The sequence below is a fragment of the Enhydra lutris genome, unplaced genomic scaffold (assembly GCF_002288905.1).
Source record: "Enhydra lutris kenyoni isolate GAN:26980312 unplaced genomic scaffold, ASM228890v2 scaffoldscaffold64, whole genome shotgun sequence".
NCBI classification, from domain to species: domain Eukaryota; kingdom Metazoa; phylum Chordata; class Mammalia; order Carnivora; family Mustelidae; genus Enhydra; species Enhydra lutris.
Window position 1 is genome coordinate 8,025,315 of NW_019154148.1, and position 21,212 is coordinate 8,046,526.

At 52.5% G+C, this 21,212-nt stretch overlaps 1 protein-coding gene across 1 annotated transcript in view; it reads right to left on the minus strand.

Annotated features, from left to right (window-relative positions):
* Positions 1–21,212, minus strand: part of LOC111158889 (ADAM metallopeptidase with thrombospondin type 1 motif 2) — a 219,053-nt gene that overhangs the window by 88,352 nt on the left and 109,489 nt on the right. The window contains exon 4 of the mRNA XM_022521186.1: positions 3,037–3,239. Within this exon, the coding sequence (XP_022376894.1) occupies positions 3,037–3,239 (203 nt within the window). The remainder of the gene's footprint in view (positions 1–3,036; positions 3,240–21,212) is intronic.

Sequence of the window (21,212 nt, forward strand, 5' to 3'; positions counted from 1 at the left end):
ACAGTGGGGGTTAGTGTTTAATGGGGACAGTTTCCACTCTGCAAGGTGGAAGACTTCGGGGATGGATGGTGGTGATGGTTGCATGGCTGTGGAAACATGTTCACACCACTGAACTGTATGCTTGAAAATGGGGAAGGTGGTCAATTTTACATGTATTTTACCACAGTCAAAAAATTGTTTAAAATTTTAAAATTGTATTGAGACTAAAATGACATAAAAATTCAGTTCTCCTACCACCTCAGACCAGTCAGAATGGTTAAAATTAGCGAGTCAGGAAATAACAGGTGTTGGTGAGGATGCGGAGAAAGGGGAACCCTCCTACACTGTTGGTGGGAATGCAAGCTGAAGCAGCCACTTTGGAAAACAGCATGGAGGCTCCTCAAAAAGTTGAAAATAGAGCTACCCCACGACCCAGAAATTGCACTACTGGATATTTACCCTAAAGATACAAATGTAGTGATCCAAAGGGGCATGTGCACCCAAATGTTTATAGCAGCAATGTCCACAACAGCCAAACTATGGAAAGAACATAGATATCCATCAACAGATGAATGGATAAAGAAGACGTGGTATAGATATACAATGGAATACTATGCAGCCATCAAAAAGGAAATCTTGCCATTTGCAACAATGTGGATGGAACTAGACAGTATTATGCTGAGTGAAATAAGTCAATCAGAGAAAGACAATTATCATATGATCTTACTGCTATGAGGAATTTGAGAAAAAAGACAGAGGATCATAGGAGAAGAGAGGGGAAAATGAAACAAGATGAAACCAGAGAGGGAGACAAACCATAAGAGATTCTTAATCTCAGGAAACAAATTGAGGGGAGCGGGTAGGGATAGGGTGGCTGGGTGATGGACACTGGGGAGGGTATGTGCTATGGTGAGTGCTGGGAATTGTGTAAGACTGATGATTCACAGACCTGTACCCCTGGGGAAAATAAAAACTCTATGTTAATAAAAAATTACTAAAAAAAAAAAAAAAGGAATATATACATGAGTATCTGTCTACCTATTTATCCATCTCTAAATATGTACTTACAAAACTGGGGTTAAACATATACTGTGTATTTACAAAAACCAATTAAGACCAATTTTGTTGAATAAAGCTCTTCCACCTTTCCAACTCAAGAAAAAAAAATCAGTTCTCCCATCACATCAGCCACATTTGAAGTGCTTGAGGGCTGGCTGGTGGCTGCTGCATTGGAAAGGGCAGAATTTTGAGCATTTCCAGTCCTGAAGAAGGTTCTGTTGGATATCCTTTCTTACAAACTCATGATTCCTCAATCTCCCTCCTCCCCAAGACCACCAACAGGGATGTGACTTCCATCAGCCCCCGGGGACTCGCTCCCAGGAGTACACAGCCCTGAATGAGGACACAGAGCCTCACAGGGTATTAGCTGTCAGGAGGACGCACATTGAGGCAGGGCGCCTCATCTCCCCCACCACACTGGGAGGCAGAGCTCAGGTTAGAGTGGCAGACATCCCCCTTCCCTTCTCCCTGAGCCCCTGGCTGGCTGCCTTGCCCTGGGACAAGCACACGTCCAATAAATGCTTGCTGGATGCCACAGGGAAAAGAGAATTGACCCAACTACTTTTCCTCAGTTCCTCCAATTTATCTCCTAAAATCTTTTTTTTTTTTTTTTGCTTTGATAAAATATGTTTCAATTTAAGAATGTTTGCATTTCTCAGGCTTTTCAAGAAACTAACCAAACTAATTGAAACATCCTATTATCCAAAGTTGGGGTATAGTTGGAGCCTGAGGGTATACATGAAAAAACTGAAGTTGACTGGCAAAAACCAAGAGAAAGTTCGAGACTTCGACCTTCTAGCTCATGCAGCACGAGGCATGTGCGACAGAGGGACCCTCCATGCCAGGTAATGGTGGGACCAGGAATCAACTCATGTGTGATTTAATAATACATACTGGTCTCTGCCCCTCAAACCCCCCATTCCTGACACAGATCTCCTAAACCCTGTAATGTCCGAGGGACAGGGGTGACAGGAGCAGCCCTTTCAACTGTACCTGAGTTCATGCTGATGAGGACTCTTGCTGGGCTCTAGATAGCTTCAGGATGGTCGTCCAGAGGAGCCAACCATCCCAGAGGGGATCAGAAGGCTGGAACTTCTAGCACTGCCCCCTCCCCCAACCCTGGGGTCTCTAGGGAGAAAGAGGAGCTGGGGATTGCGTTCAATCACCCACGGCCAATCAAACCTCCAGAAAACCCCTAAACCATGGAGTTCTGCAAGCTTCCAGCTAGGGAGCACACCTAGGTGCTGGGCGTCTGGGGTGTCCGGAGAGGGCACAGAAGCTCTCAGCCCCTTCCCACCTGCCTTGACCTAGGCATCTCTGACATTTGACTGTTCCAGAGTTGCATCCTTTAGAATAAACCAGTGGTAGTAAGGAGGGTTTTCCTGAGTTCTGTGAACTGTGCTGGCAAATATGTGAACCTGAGGGGAGCATGGGAACCCTTGATTTATGGCTGGTTGGGTGTTCCGATCAGGTCATATGGGTGACAATGCAGGACTTGTGAGGCGTGTCAGAAGTGGGGCCAATCTGGCAGGACTAAGCCCTTGGCCCATGGAGTCCGTGCCAACCCTGGGTAGTTAATGTTGGAAGTACTTGGTGTGGAAAACCCACACATAGTCACTAATAGTCACTAATGACAGCAGGCACTGTGGCTGTTTCATTATTATAACATTAAAGGTACTTTTCAAAAAATGAGATGAGATTAAGTGTAACAACACTCTCCAAAATAGAACATGGTCTGCAAACCTATCGGACTACAGCCCCACTCTATGGATGAGAGCGCAGAGTTCTAGAAGGTCGACGACTCACCTAAGGCTGGGGGAGAGGAAGGTGGGCAGGCGGGGAGGGGTCTTTCGGCCCAGCCACTGGATCATTCACATCCTCTTGCCCCTGCCCTACCTCTCCAGTGGGGCCCTGGGCGGCAGAGGGGTTCTTGCCCATGGATTTGGTTACCTTTCCGTCAGTCCCACTGCTCCAGCCCTGCCACCAGCCCCCACTTACAATGTTCATGAGTGTGAGCAGGTACTTCTGCACGTGCTCCTTCCCGTGGAACTGGACCACAGAATCGTCCACGCCCAGCAGGACCTCGATGTTGTAGTCACCATCGGTGGCATGCCTTCGCGCCCTGTGCCTCGAGCCATTGACACGCTCCTCCAGGACACCCAGGGCGCGGCTGAGGTTATCCAGGCTGCCTGGCGGAGCTCCTAGAAGGACAGAGGACACAGTCTGCAGTAGCCCAGGCTCACCAGGGACATCTGAATGAGGCAAAACCCCATGTGGGTACAACTCGGAACCAGCCTGGCCATCACCTTGGTGAAAACTCACACAGTACCCAAACAATCCCCATTTTACAGAATGAACTGAGGTTCTGGGGGAACAGAGTGCATGCTAACTGGGCTCAGTACCAAGTCCATGGCCATCACAGAGCCCAGGTCTGGCACCCAGAGATGAATGGAGAGGCTGTAAAAGCACCACTGGGAGTGGGCCTGGCCAGTGCGAGCTCTTTTCACCCATTCACACATTCAAATGCCTGAGAACAGATGCCCAGGTGCCAAAGGGCTGGTCTTCCCAATGTGGCCACCACATTATAACCAGGAAGACCAAGGCCCAGCCCTGGTGGTGTGTGTTCCATTGTGTCTCCCTAGGCAGCTCCTCTTCTGGAACTTTTCCTCCACTGAAGCAAGACCCCTCATCTGTTGGCCAGGCCCACCTGCCCCCCTCCAGGGTCAAGACCTCTCATGGGGACATCTCCCCAGGTGAACTGTGCCTACCCCTATCCACAAGCCAGGGAGATGGGTGGTTACTTGACTGAATTGTGCAGAGGATCAGGGTCCTCTACTGACAGCTTCCTCATAGTCTGCCTGGGTGGGGGAAGGGGCCCAAGGGGCCTCAGTGAAGGGTCCCAGAAGGTCATCTCGCCGTCTGCCTCAGCTCTCTTCTTGCCCTCCACGCACCAGGCCTGGAGCCTACCCTGGACCAGAGCTCAGGCTCCCAGCCCTTCCCTGCCCCCACCTCTCAGGGTGGCAGCTGAACTGACCAGGCTGACCTTTGTCACTGCTGACAGTCCCAGACCACACCGCCTGCTAAGTCCCAGGGCGAAAGCCTTCTGGAAGCCCCCCACGTCCCTGTACTGGACTCCATGTCTGTACTGGGGCCCTGACCCCAGGGTCCTGCTTTTCCTTGGTATTCCCAGACACCTGCCCTGGGGAAGGGCCTAGGACCTCAGTTCTTCATGCCATCACCCACCCAGGGTGTGGTATCTGGTCCCTGTGGCCCCTGCATCTGGAGGTGGGGTTGATGCCCCCTACAGCACCACTTCTCTACAAAGAGTCTTCCAGAATAATTCTCACTCGTCCCAGAAGCCTCTCATCTGCTGCCTCCTCCAGATGGGAGCAGGAACTCTCTCTGCATCCCAGTGGCACACGGCAGATGCTGGAGGCAGAACAGGGCCTCTGAAGACAGCGTGGCAGCTCAAAGTCAGGCGAGGCAGCCTGCCCTCTGGTCCTGCCCCACCACTCAGCCCTGTGCACGGGTCTCTGCAGCCAGGCCTGACAAACGGGCCTCTGTGGTGTGCACAACTGTGCCCACTTTACAGACAGAAAGACTAATGGAACTCCAGCCCAGCTGACTCAGCCAGGAGCTCTCGCCTCTGCACCTGCTGTCTGTTAGGTTTGAGGCCCAGAGCTGCCACCTGGCCACAGGACAAGCACCAAGGAGGGAAAGTGGGGGTGAAGGTTAAGGAGATGAAACAGAAGCAGAGGGGGAGGGCTCTGACAGAACTAAGTTGGGCCAGGGCTGAGAGGCTGCTTGCATCCCGGTACTTCCTTGGGGGTCCTCATGCACCCAGCCCCAGGCCTGCCGCCTCCCGGGGCCCGCTGACGTGCAAATGCCAGGGAGCCCTGCAGGGGTGGGGATGGGGGCTGGGATGGCAGGCGGGCAGGCAGCGCCCGTGCAGAGCTGCTCATTCTGCCGGCTGCCTGGCGATGATTCAGGACCATCCATGCTGCTCCCAGAGGAGACACCAGCTACTTAAACCTGACAGGGGGTTTGAGGAATTGCTACTCTATTTTTACACATTTATTTCTTTGCATTTCCAGCAAGCAGGGACAGCTCACCTTCAGAACCACCTTGGGAGGCAGAAAAATGGTAATTTCCATTAATGAAAAACAAACTCTTCCCTTAAGGAGAGGCTAGATGTTCCCCTCTGCCCCTGTCAAGCCAGGGGTCACTGATGGGTGGTCCCCAGGACAAAATCAGACCACAGAGGCACGTATTAGGACCATGCAGTATCTTAAAAATACCTTATTTGGTTGACAGTATTTCAAAATCGGGAGAGTTCATGTTGAACAAAATCTGGAATAGCCATCTTCTGTTGAGGACATGGGGTCATGGGGTTGAGAGGAAGTGATGGGCAGGTAGCACTGGGCTGTGGATTGGCACAACACATGGGGCCCGTGTCCCCAGGCCACCTGGCCTGCTGCCCTCCTGGCCCCCGAAGGTGTCAGAGTGTGCCCCAGACCCTAACCCTGGGAGCTGCCATGTGGTGCCCCCCATTCCACTGTTCCCTGTGCGGGGGTGGTGGGGGGCGGGGTGGAGGGGTAAAGGGGCTGCCACAGAGCCAGAGCTGGCTGGGACACATCCTGTAGCTGTTTCTGCCAAGCAAGCACAGTGTTTGGCTAAATTTATGTTACGGGTCCATTAAAAACAGCAATGTGTCCTAAAGATGCAACAGAAATGACAATTTCACCCCAAGCATAATTATTACTATTCTAGTTATTACTTTAATCATGATGATTTAGGGGCGTGACTTGGACATGATGCTCTAGAACACCTTCCCCCAAGACCCAAGCCTTGTAGAGATGCCCCAAAGCCCAAGTTCAAAGTGTAGTTGAGGAGAAAGGCATGTGCCCTGCCCTGCAGTGCAGCCCCTGGAAGCCCCAGCCCTGCTCAGGCCTGACAGGACATGGGAGTGGCTCCATGATCAGCAGGGTCCTCCAAGTCTCCAGGCCCAGGGCCACACAAGCAGCCAGGCTAACATTCCTTCTACCCTGTTAATCTTCCGTTTCCCTACAATGGGCTTAGTCCTGGAGCCCAGGTCAGGCAGAGACTCCAACCACACGCTGGTCCTAGGCAGGCCTGTCCCCCACACCAAGTCCCGCTGCAGGGAGCTCCAGCTCCTATCTGGTCCCAGGTCAGCTGCCTAGGAATTCCCTGACACCAGCACTGCTCACCTGGCCTGAAGGCCTCTGCTCCTCTCAGTCCCTCAGTGTCCGCGGGCGGGGTATTGTGCTCTTTGCCACTCTCCCCTCTGTCCCCTGGAGCTCCTGCATGCCTACAGCCTGAGTGCTAAGCCACAGTGACAGAGCTCATCCCGCCCTCTGCTCTATCCCTCACTACTGGTGGCCAGGATAACAAGCTGCCAGCACCGCCCATCTCCTGCGGTAGCAGGACGCCAGCCCTACCCTAGCCCCTGTTGCCCTCTACACTGCCTCCCCAACGAGAAGCTGCTGGTCCCCATGGGTGGCTGCTCCATGAGAGACAGAAGACAGGATCCCTGCAGGCCGAGGCTCCCCCTTGAATGGAGGCACCTGTGGCAGGGCCCCATCTTTCCAGTGGAGCCAACAGGGATTTTAGTTGCCAGGGGACCCTTCTGCCTGGCAGCTGGGGCTTTTGATGCTCATGTTGCAGGTGCAGGATGACAAGGCAAGAAACTTCCAAGAACTGTCCCCAGTTTTCGAGTCTCCAGAGGGGATCAAGCAGGATGCCTCAGAGAATCAAGGAAAGGACAGGATAAGGGAAATAGAATTGGATCCAAGGAATCCCAAAGCACCTGTCCTCCATGCGAATCAGTGGGTCACAGCGGCCAAGCTCATCCAAGGGCTTTGGAGCACAAGCTCCGCATCAGGGGGTGGCCTCAGGCACAAACCTCTGCTGCCCCAGCAGCCCTCTGATCCCCACTGCAAGGAGAAGGCTCCTCACTGTCCTCCTTTCTGTCCTCCTTTTAGCATCTAGGAACCCCAGGAGCAGAAAGAGTAAGTGACCGAGACAAGCCACACAGCCAAGGAGAAGCTGGGGCCCAGCTTGGGCCATGGGATCCCATGTAATTAACAGGTCCCGGAACCATCCCCACACTTCACCAGCCCTGAGGGATGGCTTGGGGAAACCGAAACTGGTAGAAACAGAAATGTTTAGCCTGGAGAAGAGAGCCCCCTGGGGCCTGCAAAGGCCTCAGGAGCATTGTTGGGGAGATGCTGATTCTATAGGTTCAAGGGTTTTTTGTGTGTTCACAAATCCCACAGCCACACTGTGCCACACTGACCTATTCACCTGAGCTGTGCTTCCCTGGCTGTGGCTGCTCCCCAAACCGAGCACTCCCCACCAGGCCCAGCAGGAGCCCCTCAAAAGGCCCAGAGGGAAGGAGGTCCGTGGCCCTCCTGCGCTGGCCTCGGGGACACGTGTGGTCCTCATCTGCCTCCCCCAGCTCACATATCTCTGGGGGGATGGGGTGCACAGAGCCTTCAGATGACACTTCTCAGTGACAAGAGAAGACTGCTGTCCCCTACTTGTGGAATCATTGTCCCCTCATTTCTCACTGGACCTGCTCCCTCTCATCTTTCAGGTATCAACTGAAATGTCACCTCCTCAGGGGAACAAGGCATATTTCATCCTAATTAAACTAGGCTCTCCCCTCCCCCAATGTCTCCCTGATAGCATCTTGTTTTTTCCTTCATAGAACACCCCACCATTTGCAGTTCTAATCTCATTTGTGAATCTGCTTGGGTGTTAAGGGCCTCTCCCACCTCAGAGAGAGGCCCCCAGACAGGGGCCATGGGGTCATGTGTGTCTGTTTCCCGAGTGCCTGTCAAGTCGAGGCAGGGCTGGGAGGGAAAGGAGCCAGGGCAGAGAGGCAATGGGAGGGAGCCCAGCACCCCGCAGCAGGGTTCAAAGGAGAGGCAGGAGCAGCAGGGCCAGGGAGGCCAGACAGGGTGGGGGCAGCAGGAGCAAAGGTGAGGTGACAGGCAGAGGGGCAGGAGCTGGAACAAAATCCAGCCGTAAATTACTCACACTTGGCAAAGCTAAGATAAAACAGCCCAGGGGGAGTTAAGATGAAGGGGGCAATGAGAGGGGTACCATGTAATTGCCAACAATAACAATAACAAAAAAGCAGGCCTAATGACATTTATGAGAGAAAATATAATCCGAGGCATTAACAGGACAAACCTATCAAAAACTCATTGAAAAGATATAAAAGGTAGGAAACTTTATGCACCTAACAAAGCTTCAACCTGTTTCCTAAGAAAAAAGAGACAAACCGCCGTTCTGGGTGCATTTTTATACATTTATTCCAGAAAACAATAGATGAATTAGATTAAACATCAGGTGGCTGTCAGGGATCTGCATGACTGAGACAGCCTTGTGCTTAATTAAGCCCAGCAACCTGAAAACGTGCCCTTCCCAAGCACACTCGGGACAAGTCCAAATGTGACTATGTATTAGGACAGCAAGAAAACTCAAAAATCAAGTCCACAGTCACCACCACAAGGTAAAATCGGAGAGAAAAAAAGAGGAAATGGCCTCAAACCCCAAACACCAGAAATTAAAGATACAGTTTTAATAAGCCTAGAGTACACAAAGGATAGAAATTCTAATCGCTGGCTCAATTTAGGAAACCAGAATAAATCTTAGAAAAAAATTGAGAAAGTAGTCGAAGAAAAGCCCAGAAGGCTTTACAGGAGTTTTTACCAAGCCTACAGGGAAGAGATGCTTCTCATTTGATGTGCAATAGGTATGTGAAGGCCCAATACCTTTCTTTCTAGCTAGGAAACAGAATGGGGGAAAGGGCTTACCAACAATAGCAACAAACCCCATGAAATACCTAGAAATAAACAAAAAGAACAAATGTATAAAGACCACACAAAGAGTAGCATGACATAGTCTACAACTCTCTAAAAGGACAAAGGAAGACCTCAATAAATGGAGACACAACAATGCAATCCTTGATGGCAAGCTGATTCTCCAAATCCGTGTACAAATTTAATATAATCTCCATCAAAGAATTATGAAAACCCATCAAAATAACCAAGGGGATTCTCCTCCAAATCAATCTACAAATTCAACATGATCTCCACCAAGGAATTATGAAAACCCAACAACATTACTCTCAAGATGTAACTGGAAGATTATATGCGAGAAGAGCCAGAAAAATCTTGAAGATCTTGAAAAATAATAATAATGGGGACATACTTCCTTTTCAAATTAACTGAACACATTACAAAGTATGATCACACTATTTGTATGTTTAATATATTAACATGTTTAATATCACAAAACATTAGTTAGTACATAGTGACACCGGTGTCAGGAGAGATAGATTAATGGTACTAAATGCATGGGATGCATGGGATGCCTGGGTGGCTCAGTTGGTTAAGCATCTGCCTTTGGCTCAGGAGCCATGTTAGAGCCCCACATCAGGCTCCCTGTTTAGCCTGCTTTTCCCTCTCCCTCTAGCCCTCCTCCCCACTTGTGCTCACTCTCTTTCTCTCTGTCAAATAAATAAAAATCTTTCAAAAAATGTTACGGAATCCAAAGTCCCAACACAGATCCAAGCATAGGAGGGACTTCTGGGTAATATGAGAGACTGAAAATATGCATCCAATTTAGCTCCTTTCTAGAACCCCATTACAACTTTGTTAAAGTGATTTTTTTTTTTTTTTTTTAAATCACAAGGCTACAAGGACAAGGAGAGCAGCTGAGGAAAAACTAACAGAACTGTTGGAGGCTGGAAAGCAGATGGTCTCGTAGTAATGGACTTCGTATATCTGAGAAAGTTGAATCCCAAGCTGGCAATGAGGAGAATTAAGAGACTCTCCAGTCTGTGTCATAAAATTCACCACAGGCACCAAGCACTTCTGGATGTGGGAGTGAAGGGCAGATTGAAATAAATAGGACTAGTTGGTGGCTGAGGCCAAATCCCCTGCCCATACACCGTGCCCAAGGAACAACCCCAATAACTAACACTGGCATCAGTCTGGGAGCTCCTTCTCTCGGAAAGGTGGAAAAGAAGTTGTCTCTGGGCTGCAGGCACCAGGTGTGGTTGAGAACAGAGGCACCAAATGAAAACCAGGAGGACCAAATCAATGTTGAGGCACTAAGTCCCCTTCCACAATTCACCCCCAGAATGCGGGAGGTCAGGCCTTTCCTGTCCAAGCAGGACACTGCAAGGGGTCTTCTCTAGGCAATCTAGTCAATCAAAAACTGAAAGGCAGTATGGTGGTCCATGGTTCACTGCACCTACATGCATCAAGCTCCCACTCACTTCCTTTGTTGCCCAACTTTACATGTGAATGGATGGCCAGGGATCACCGGGTCTCCTGGGGGAAGGCCCAGATGTGGCAGATGGAGGCCAAGGTGAAGCAGACAACTCACAGGAGGAAAGCGGAGGGGAAAGAGACCTACAGGAAGGTGGGGGGAAATCCACCATCGGTAACCTCTGAGAAGAGAGCTAGGAGAAGATGTTACTTACATCCATTAAACAAGGACAGGATGGGAACAATAAAAAGGGTCCTTTGAGATTAAAACCATTTCAGCATAAATGATAAATTCAGTAGAAGGACTGGAAGGTAAAGTTGAGAAATCCCCTGGCTGGTAAAACAATGAGACAGAGAGTAGAATAATCAAGGAAGAAAGTCCAAAAAAATAGAGGACCAGATTGGAGGTAGATCATCCATACAAAAGAAGCTTCATAAAGACAGAAAAGGGAAAACAGAGAGGGGAGAGAAGTCATGAAATAATTCAAGAAATCTCACAATGGGGACGTGTAAGGGCCCAGCTAGTATCCAGTACCATAGATCAAAGTAGACCCACACTGTGGCTCAGAGTCATGGTATTCCAGAACACAGAGAAGATTCTGCATACCGTCACAGAGAATGGGAAGTAACGGGGGGAGGCAGTTACAGGGGGGCACACAGAGCACTGGGATCAGAATGGGTTCAGACTTCCCCAAATTCAAAGAGGAACACAATAGCACAAAGCCCTCGAAAGTCTGAAGCAAGACTATTTCCCAACTAGGATCCTATACTCACACAAATTCTCCATCAAGAAAGTAGAATAAACACACTTCCAGACACGTGAGTTCTCTAAAGTGTTATCTGTCCAGCACCCTTTCTCAGGAAGCTACTGAAATATGTCCTCCTTTAAGGAAATGGAAGATGGGAAACAGAAGACCCAACACAGGAGATAAGGAGAGAATCCCTTGGAGGATGAGGGAGTGCTCCCAGGATGGCAGCACTGCAACAGATGTGGAGAGAGCTGAGCCATCCCGCAGCAGTGTGACCCCAGAGACAGCCAGGTATCACGAAGAGCCCCCCCAACACCCCCACTTCCATCAAGACATCTTCTTTTTTTTTTTTTTAAGATTTTATTTATTTGTTTGACAGAGAGAGAGAGAGATCACAAGTACACAGAGAGGCAGGCAGAGAGAGAGGGGAAAGCAGGCTCCCTGCTGAGCAGAGTGCCTGCCGTGGGGCTCAATCCCAGGACCCTGAGATCATGACCTGAGCTGAAGGCAGAGGCTTTAACCCACTGAGCCACCCAGGCGCCCCCAGGCCGCCATCTTAAACCAAGGACAGAACGCCCAGAAAGGCTTGGCCCAGATTCTCATGAGGACTTGGCTTGTCTTGACCATGTGCTCCTAAGGGTCTCTCCCCTGATGCTCTGCTGAGCGCATGCGTGTCCCTCACAGAAGTTCTCAGCTTTTCTCTGAGAGCGGGAGGGAGCCCCCTCCCTCTGGCTGTACTTTTGCCGCATGTCCAGTGCCTGGTCCACACCTCATTCTTGCTAAGCACCCCAGTGTGAAGAGCCCCATGTTGCCTAAGCCTCACTGGTGACCTTGCTTGCAACTTCCCCAGAAGGGGACTTGTCAACTCCTAGGGAAGGGGAAGTCAGACCACGATCCAGAGACCATTCTCACTTCCTCTTAGAGCCTCCATCGGCGGGGGTGTCCTTGCTGCCCTGTCCTTGCACAGCTGGCGTGTCCTTGCCCTCCTTTGTAATATTAATCACTCTTGATATTCATTTATAGGCAAACTATAAGCAGCCAATCAAAAAAATAAAATAGTAAACAAAACTAGTAAATAACAGGGTAGCAGTTTGAAAGCCAGGGTTGGTAATTGGTGGGAGTGGAGCAGGCGGGGACATTCTGAATTGACATTCAGTCAATTATGTGTAAGAGGCCCTGGCAGCCAGTAACTTCACTTTTGTCTATGACATAAAGACACAGGAGAGCTATAGGATATCCCAGGCCCCTCCTTGGAGCAACCGTTGCCCTGTGGGCCATTTTTTTACTGCCCTGGACAAGGCGTGCAGACGGGCATGCCTCTTGAAGTCCTTAAGGAAGAAATGCTTGGGCAGGTTTTGGGGAGTTTGAGGCAACCTCGCTGTCATCAGAGGGCAAGAGAAGGGACAGAATGTGGCAGGTGCATGCCACGCAGTGCTATGCAGAGATCAGAAGTTTGGCATCCACAGACACGACAGAGGGATCTTGGAAAGAGAGTACCAAGTGCAGAAAGTAAGTTAGACACACCCATACTCAAGCAAGGATTTTGCAAAAATACACAATGACCGAAGGATACTCTATGACCACCTTAGAATGGTCACTCCCTGCAAGTGGGGGAGGAGAGGGGAACAAGCCTATTGTGCATGCAGAGAGGTGGTTTCTTTTTTTTAATGATGTTGGGACAACTGGTCATAGATGAAGGAAAAGATCAAATCTTGGCCTCAGATAGTAAGCAAAAACAAATTCCAGGTGGACTGATGGCCCAGGAGAGTGAGAATGAAGTCCCAGAAGTGCCAGAAGAAAATACAGCTAAATGCCTTTTTTATGATCTCCGTGCTGGGCAGCCTCTGGACTCCAAGGCCAAGGCCAGTGTGCGGTCCAGATCACCCCCATAATTGCCCCGGCCTCTGCTGGGCAAGCACACAGGCAGGTGGACAAGCTCACTGGGGGACCTGCTGCTGCCCATTCATTAGGCACATGGATGAGAACCAGAAACTCTCCCTTCCCAGTGCTCAGGAGCTCCCAAAGCCCAAATCCCGATGAGGAGGACTGTAGGCAGTGTTCTGAATAAGCGGAGAGTGACACTTGCAGAGCTAGACCAAGGCCCTCCTGCTGCAAGCACCAGGCCCTAGCATGAGTGGCAGGCCAGGCCCAGGGGACCAGAGTCCTGGGTACCTGCAGCCTGGAGCCCCAAGGAGCATGCTGGAGCCCCTACTGAGGGGAGGTCATCGGGAGGAAAGTCATCCCCCCCCATTTGTTAACAACCTCAAGACAAGCCCTCCGTGACTGCAAATTCCCCTAAAGATGATCATTAAGATAAAATATGTTTATGTAGACGCATAATCAGGACACTGCAAAAGGCCTGCTTGGAAGCAGGCAGGTTCTTTGGAGGCTCTGGGAAGCAGAAAGCAGGCTCAGCCCCGAGGGGACCATCAGCACAGGGCCCCACTGGTGAGCTTTATTAAAAGAGGCTCATTAGGATTATTTCATCCCAGCCCTTTATAACTTTATGACCAAATCAGAATTAATTTTTTGCAATGCCAGCAGGCACAGCTCATCCAGTGTCTTTTTTATGACTCGAGGTGGAGGGGAGGCATGGGAGGGGCCCTGGGGGCTGGGCCAGCCCCTCAGTGCTCCTTCATCAGGGCTGCATCTGTAACAGCTGCTTAGGACTCTCAGAGACAAGAGCTGGAAGGTCCATAAATTGCCTCAAGTCCCTGGCCTGCTTACTTTTGTGGAGTTTCAGGTCAGAAATGGGAGCTCCAGAGAAGGGAAAAGAAATTTCTCTTGGCTTCTCCATTGGGGACTATCTCCAGAATGTGCCCTCCCAGGGTATGGGGCAGCAGAGGCTCCTCAGTGGTGAACAGGAATATCCAGGCTTGCCTGGCACCCAGCTGCCCGGCTGGAGATTATGGAGCGGCCTGCATTGAACCACACAATAATCTGCTTCTCCTTTAGGTACTGCTCCTTGATTTCCCTTTGATGAACCACCCTTGCCACTCCCAGGTCACATGGCTCAGGGGGAGCCAAACCCAAGGAGCCCCTACCCCAGAAATACCCACATGGCCCAGGCAAGCCAGTGAATCCTGATGCCAAGCAGAAATGAAGAGAACAGATGACACCATTTAGTTCCTGAATCCAGCCATGCCTGAAGCTGTCACATTCCTAGGCTTTCTAGCTCTGAGACAGTTTGGAGTTCTGTCTCTTGTAGCCACAAAAATCCTAAAAGGTACTGCCCTACACACACATGTGTAATCACATGCACTGTCAAAAGTAAGCCAGACACCACTGATTTTGTAGTCATACGGCTTCAGACAATTAGCATCAAATGGTGCCACTCTGTTGCACCTCCTCCGTTTGGAGAGAGCCCAGTGCAGACAGAGTAGGGACAGGGAAAGTCCACTGTGGATTTAAGGTATGTAGCCAGGGGAAAGCCAGGTCAAGCTCTGGTTTGGCCCCCATAGATATGTGTCCTCGGGAAGTGAGAGGACCTGCCAGATGTATGGGGCTCTGGCAGAGGTATTGAGATCACTGAGGTCGGGCCCAAGCCAACATGGCCATGCTGAATGATCAGGAGCCCTAAGGCCCTCCCAGGATTCCTGTAGCAGCACCAGGACCAAAACAAGAGCACTAGTCCAGCTCTCCTGCCACAAACACCTGCAGGCCCCAGCTCGAGGGGCCCACTGTCTGCAGCCTTCATACGGAGGGCCCCAAACGCCCCCTTCCCAGCTCTGTATCCCAGCCACAAGGCCTCAGCTCCTCCATACCTACCCGCTCAACCAACACTACCCTCCTGTCAGCCCCAGAAGTCCATAGACCCCTCAGGGGTGTACGAGGGCTCCTTCAGCAATCAGGTCCCTGGGGTCCAGGAACTGAAAGCCTACTGCCCTGGCGAGCTCCCGTGCACAGCCACTGCAGGGCAGGTCCATGGGACCAGCTGGAGTGTCCAGGGCACCAAACATCCTCTCTGTGGGCACTCAGCCAAGGGAAGGGGAGCTAGCCCTAAGTTCCCTCCTCACCGCCACTACCCAGCACACAGCGGCCAGATGGCAGGATACAATGGAGAGACTGGCAGATCGCTTAATGAAAATATTTACTGTGAACTTCAGAACAAAACACAGACACCCACAGGTCCCAAGAGAAGGGAGGATTCCCCGGGATTTCATTTCCAATGTGGGAGAAGTGGGAGAGTGGGAAGCTGGCGAGTGGGATGCTGATGGTCAATGAGAGGGCCACGGGCCTGGCGCCTCTACCCCCACCCCCATGCACCTCTTGTATAAGCACATCAGAAGCAGGGAAATCCCATCACCAGCTCCCTTCATGCTCCTGAGCCCTGGATTTGGACATCCGGCAGCCTTCTGGGCATCACTCCCAGGAAGGTCCTCAGCCACCACCACCCCCACAGACTTCCAGGCACCTCCACCACCCACACCTCCCGCAGCACCCCCACCTCAGGTCATGACACTGCATGCACCCAGGCCCCAGACAAGGGGAGGGCCTGCTTCTCTCTGACCCACAAAGTCCGCTCCCTCCTCACCCTCAGGGTCCCTGGCACCTGCCCCCACCCACTCTGCCTTGGCCCTAACTCACGCCTCCCCAGGAACCAGCTCCTCATTGGTCTTCAGACTCTCCAAAACCAAGTTCCAAGGCATTTCTCTTCAGCAGCCAACCTCAGATCCCTGTGTGGAGCCCCATGTCACGTGGAGTGGGTGAGAATGAAGCAGGGAGGGGACCTAGTGCTTTAGGGGGGGCTTGGTGCCAACACACATGCAGGAGGGGTGCGATGCTGGCCAGCCCTGCCAGAGGCCCTCTCCGGCCAGACCATGATCGAGATGCAGGAAATTACAGCTGCCTCCCTCAGCCCCGGGATGGTCCCCTGCTCCCCCAGCACTCCCTGCACCACCCCTTGCTCCCCCTCCAGGGCTAATCACATGGAGGGGATGGGGCCAAGATCTGTGGTTCCTCCCAGCTGACCCCAGAACTCAGGGTGGCAGTGGACGGTGGGCCACGCAGTACCACCCAGCCACCCTCTTAAGAGAAAGACTTCTCCAGACACCCTCATCAGCGGCTGGATGGGGAAAGGCCCCCACTGCTGACAACCAAGAAGACATCAGCAACAGGGAGCACCAGGGTTTTACGGACATCCCTGTTTATTCTCCGCAGCAGCTCTGTGGGTCAGGAAGGGACTCTTTCTGATGCAGATGGAGGAGCAGGTTTGAGAGGGTCACACTCAAACCCATGGCCTCACAGTAGCATGGGGCTGTGGGGAATATGTCTGACTCCAGCATCCAGTTCAGCCCACCGCACAGGCCTCAGATGGATCCACTCCAAGCCAGCTGCACTGGGGACCAGTAGCTAACAGGCTGCTCTAAGGGTCGGGGACCCCCACCAAGCTGGGGACCTCATCACAGATCCACAGCACCATGAGCCTGCAGACCCCTGTTCTGTCTCATCCTGTCCACTTTCAGCCCCAAGGTGTTGGGCTCTAACAAGGACCCGGAGAAGCAAGAGTGTCTCAGCTGGCTCAGCACCCCACAGGACTCAAGCCTTGTGTTGCTGGTGTCTTGCTATGAGCTGGAACTGTAGATGCTCTATGTGACATGCTGACAGTAGGAGGGAGACACGGAGGGTCCATTTTCAGGGCCACTGTGCACACCGGTGGCCTGCAAGGTTCCAGGGGCTGGGGGTGCCCTTCACCTTCACATAGAACTCTGCTCACAAGCACGTGCCCTGGGAGGTGCACACACACAGGGCCCTTGCACTTATTAACACCTGGCAGTGGACACACAGGAACACAGACTGGAAGATCCCAAAGACACCTCATGGGGCAAATTGAAGGGGGAAGGATTTCTACCAGGAGAGATGGCCCACTGACCACTGCTCCTCATGTCTGTCCCTGTCCGGAGCCTGCTGAAGGAGCAGAAGTGAGTGACCAGGGACTGTCCCTGGCCCTCTCCACTGATGCGGGGGCGCAAGGGGGTGCAGTGGGTTGGCCTTGAGGGAACTGCATCTTGACTGATGGTCCACGGAGTGGGCAGGGGACACTGGCAGGGTGGACACCATGGAGCAGCCCAAGAGCTCCATGGGGGAGGGATTCCTCTTCCAGAGTCCTCTGCCAAGGCCTGCTGGGTCTGGGAGCCTGGAGCGCCCCCATCCCCCCTGCCCTGTCTCCAAGGGAATGTCAGGCAGGCCCTGCCTCCCTCACGTTTTTTTGGCCTTTCTCTGTTTTCCACAGGGAGGAGGCATGGGAGGAGCCTACTGTGAACCTCCCTTTTTGGACCCAAGGCACAGACGAGATGGCTGACACATAGAGGCACCTGCCCCCCCCCAACCCCGGGACATCATCTAGGCCCACAGATAATGGGGTTTCATCCTGTTTGTCTTCTTATGTGAGCTCTGCGGGCTCAGAAGCCTGGGGGCTGGTGTCCTGGGGGGACACCGACTAGCCCTGGTGGACCCCACATGTCCCTCTCCCATGATCCTTCCTGCCTTGAAAGGCCGCAGCCTGCAGGCACTGAGGAGGGAAGGGGGTCCCCTGCTCCTCAGAGGTGTGGAGCTGCCATGCTTCCACAGCGGCCACCAAGGCACGCTCGCTACGTTCACCACACAGCACCAGCCTCCTATCAGCCCTCGGTGTTGACAGGGCTTAATTTGATCAGCCCCATTTAGAGAGGGGAGGAAATGAGAAATCAGAGCAAGTGCTGAGCACTGTAAATTTAATCCGTGACACAGCCTCACATGGGTCTTTCCTAACAAACTGGAGGGGGTGGGGGGTACACTCCAAGCATGGACCCCATGGCCACCGGAGGGCTGCCTTTGCTGCAGACAGGATGGCACAGAGCCAGCTCACCAGACCCCAGGCCGTTCTGGACAGCCCAAAGGCTCCAGAGGACAGACCAGGCAGCTAGGCAGGCAGGGACAACAAAAATCATCACGTTCTGCTTTAAAAGGTCTGGGGTTTTCTTTCCTGGGTTTGAAGCAGATGGGACTCAGCCAGGTGTGCACTGAGACGGAGTGGATGAGTCGCTGCTCTGGGTCTGGACTCGACAGCTCATGGACTGCAGAGCTCCTCCCTGGCCCAGTGAGGGCGCTGGGGCTGCCACCACTGCTATGCACACAGGACACCCGGACACCCAAGGACTCATGCGGTTGGGGCTTGCTGCTCCCATCTCCTGCACCACCAAGTCAGACACTAAGACCCTGCGTGACCCAGACCTGGTCCCTGCTGCCTGCCTCGCCTGCTGGCTTCTCTCCCAGCTGAGGCCTCTGCACACTGCTCTGTGGGGCAGGACCAGCCTCCATGCCCCCGCCTGCCAACCAACCGCTGTCTGCCTGGCGAGCCCTGCCCCTTCAAAGTCCAGCCCAAACCTTCCTCCTGTTTGGGACTATTCTTGATCACCTGCCCCCTCCACCAGGCCAAGTCAGTCATTCCTTCCCTGCCCCCAAACCCTTTGTTTCCATCCATCCATTCACTCATTCATTCACTCATGAAGTATGTCAGTACCAACCATCTGCAAGGCCCCACCCCGCATGACCCCCATGACAGCAATCTGTGTGATGTCACTATCACAAACTTGCTGACTTACTCATGCACACACTCAAACTGGCACGCACAGATGCACACTTAAACCCACGCTCATGGTCACGCTCACACATCCATGCTCACAAACTCACACCCTCTACCATGAATTCCTGGAAGACCGAGGACACCTTTGACTCTGCTCCAGGTCCCCAGTCACCCACATGGGGCTTGACAAAATGAATCAGTAAATGGGGGCCCAAACTACCTGTTGGTGAGCAGAAAGCAGCTGTTATCCTTGTGCAGACTGAGGCTGGGAGGGTAGGGAGAGGCTGCAGGCATGGAAGCAGCCACGGCTAGCACTTTCCTGGCAGGAGCAGTTGCAGGCAGACACTCAAGAAGGCACAGTGGCTGCTTTCCCGGCCATTGCTTACAGGGGCGGTGCACTAAGGCAGCCAGGGGGTCTGGCTGCTGCTACTCTCCTCTCCCTCTCCCACTGGGAGGGCTTTTGCTGTGGCTGCCGGCACCCACCCAGGACCCACAGGTGTCACGTGACACTGTGCCCTGGTGTCTGAGCCCAGACCTAGTGTGCTGCCAAAGCAACCCTCCCTGGGGCCTCCGTGGCCCTCGGGGTGCCTATGGTACCAAGTGCACGGACTCGTGGCCGCAGGGACAGGTGGCGAGGCTGGGTGTGTTTCGTGATGTCCTCCCCTTTTTCTCTCTGACCTGGTTTACTGTGAAACACTGGGAAATGGGCTGCCTTTCCAGAAAAAAATATGTTCTCCCCCATTTTTTCTTGAAACATGAGGACCTCTTGGATTACCTTTTATTTTTCTGTTCTTCATTTCCATAAGAAAAGGCCATGAGGAAATGTGGCCTCGGGCCAGGGTCACCAGGCCATGGTAGGCCCTGGGCATGCTGGAGAGTTCAGGTGGGTGGCATTGCCTAGGAGGGTATGGGTCCATGTTGTTGGGACTTATCTTTGTAAAGAAGTCCAAACTCTGGATTTGCATGTGAAGTCTCTGATCTTTAGATAGTGGGAAGCAATTCTGTAATAATGGAAGTGCTGGGCTGCCTGGTAAAACCAGGCCAAGGGTTTGCCAGGTCAGTCTACAACCTTGACACCCTGCTCGGCACTCCCATTACCCAAACACTGTCCTCCTACCTTCCTGGGGAGCCTGTGGGACCAAACTAGTGCAAGTCCCCTGTCTGCAGCCCCACAACAGCTGAAACTTCTCAGCTGCCGATCATACCCACTGTTTACCTGTGTCCCTTTCTTCTAGAAGCCAGCTGCCAGTGGTATGATTTATCGTGGGATCCTCATATGGAGACCCAATGAACACAGCAACAAACAGTCAGTGTACCCCAGGCTCCTCCTATCTCGAGGGTCTTGTCCCAGTCCTACATACAGCCACAGGCCCTCCAAACATTATGTGCACACAGAGGACATGTCCTTAATATGTAAAGTGCGCCTTCAAGTCAACAAGAAACAGCCTAGCAATTTCAAAGGAAAATGGGCAATGGTATAAGTGGACAGTCCTCAAAAAAGAAAACCAAGTGGCTTTTACAGGTATGAAAAGATTCCCAATAAAAGATTCCCTTTTATTATTTAATAAAAGAAATACTTGTGTCAGATTGTCAAAATACAAATGTGCGAATCAGGGGCACATGTTGACAGAAATGAGCAAGGGAGCCACAAGTGGGGTGTGGCACAGAGGGGAGATGAGGTCAGGGGCAGAGGCCGCTGGAGCCCACACCATGTGGAAGATCCTCATACTGAGGACAGTGTGAGAGATGCGGCTCAGTCTATTCTTCAGGCCAGCCCCCATTTCTGTGGGGAAGGGGTTAGGTGGCAGAAGGGGGTGGAGGGACAGATGCAGCAAAATAAGTACACAGAGGGCTGAGGGGCAGCGTCACCAGCACTATGGCGATGTAGGAAGTTGGGGGGCTGAGCCAGGCACCCCATCACCCTGGGAAGCCCCTTGCCTCAGGAGAGAATCCATGGGGGAGGGGAGGTCTACTGGGGCATGTTGGGTCTGATGCTGCTGTAGGGAGCTCAAAGACAGATGTCCCTGAGGCACTCAGGTACGAGGTATCTGGGGCATAGAGGGTAGTCTAGGGGTCCTGGGTGTATGAGATTAATGGGAGCCTTGGGGTTTGCCTTCTGGGATGCATAAGGGGAAGGACATCAAAGCAACTGCAAACAGGTGAACAGAAAGTTATGAGCATCATTCTTGACACCTGCCCACTCCCTGGAATCTTTGCCGTTCTGCTCTGTCCTGTCCTGTCCAGCCAGGGAGGCTGGATGGGGACCACCTCACCACAGCCCAAGGCCTCCAGCAGCTTGGGCTAAGGGTCCCTCCAGCCTCCCACTGTAACGTCAGCCTACGTGGGATGGGAGAAGTCCCTGCCCAGGACCTGGCTCTCGACCCAGGGTGGCCACCGCCTTGCATGTGTCTGTCTGATGCCTCCTAGAGCAGCAAACATGCGCACAGCCGGAGCACCTCCCAGACATGTCTGGGTCTGTCAGCCCTGCCCTTGGCACCAGCATGATCCCAAACAGCCAAACCTAGTTGGCATTCACCACCCTGCCAGTCCGATTCT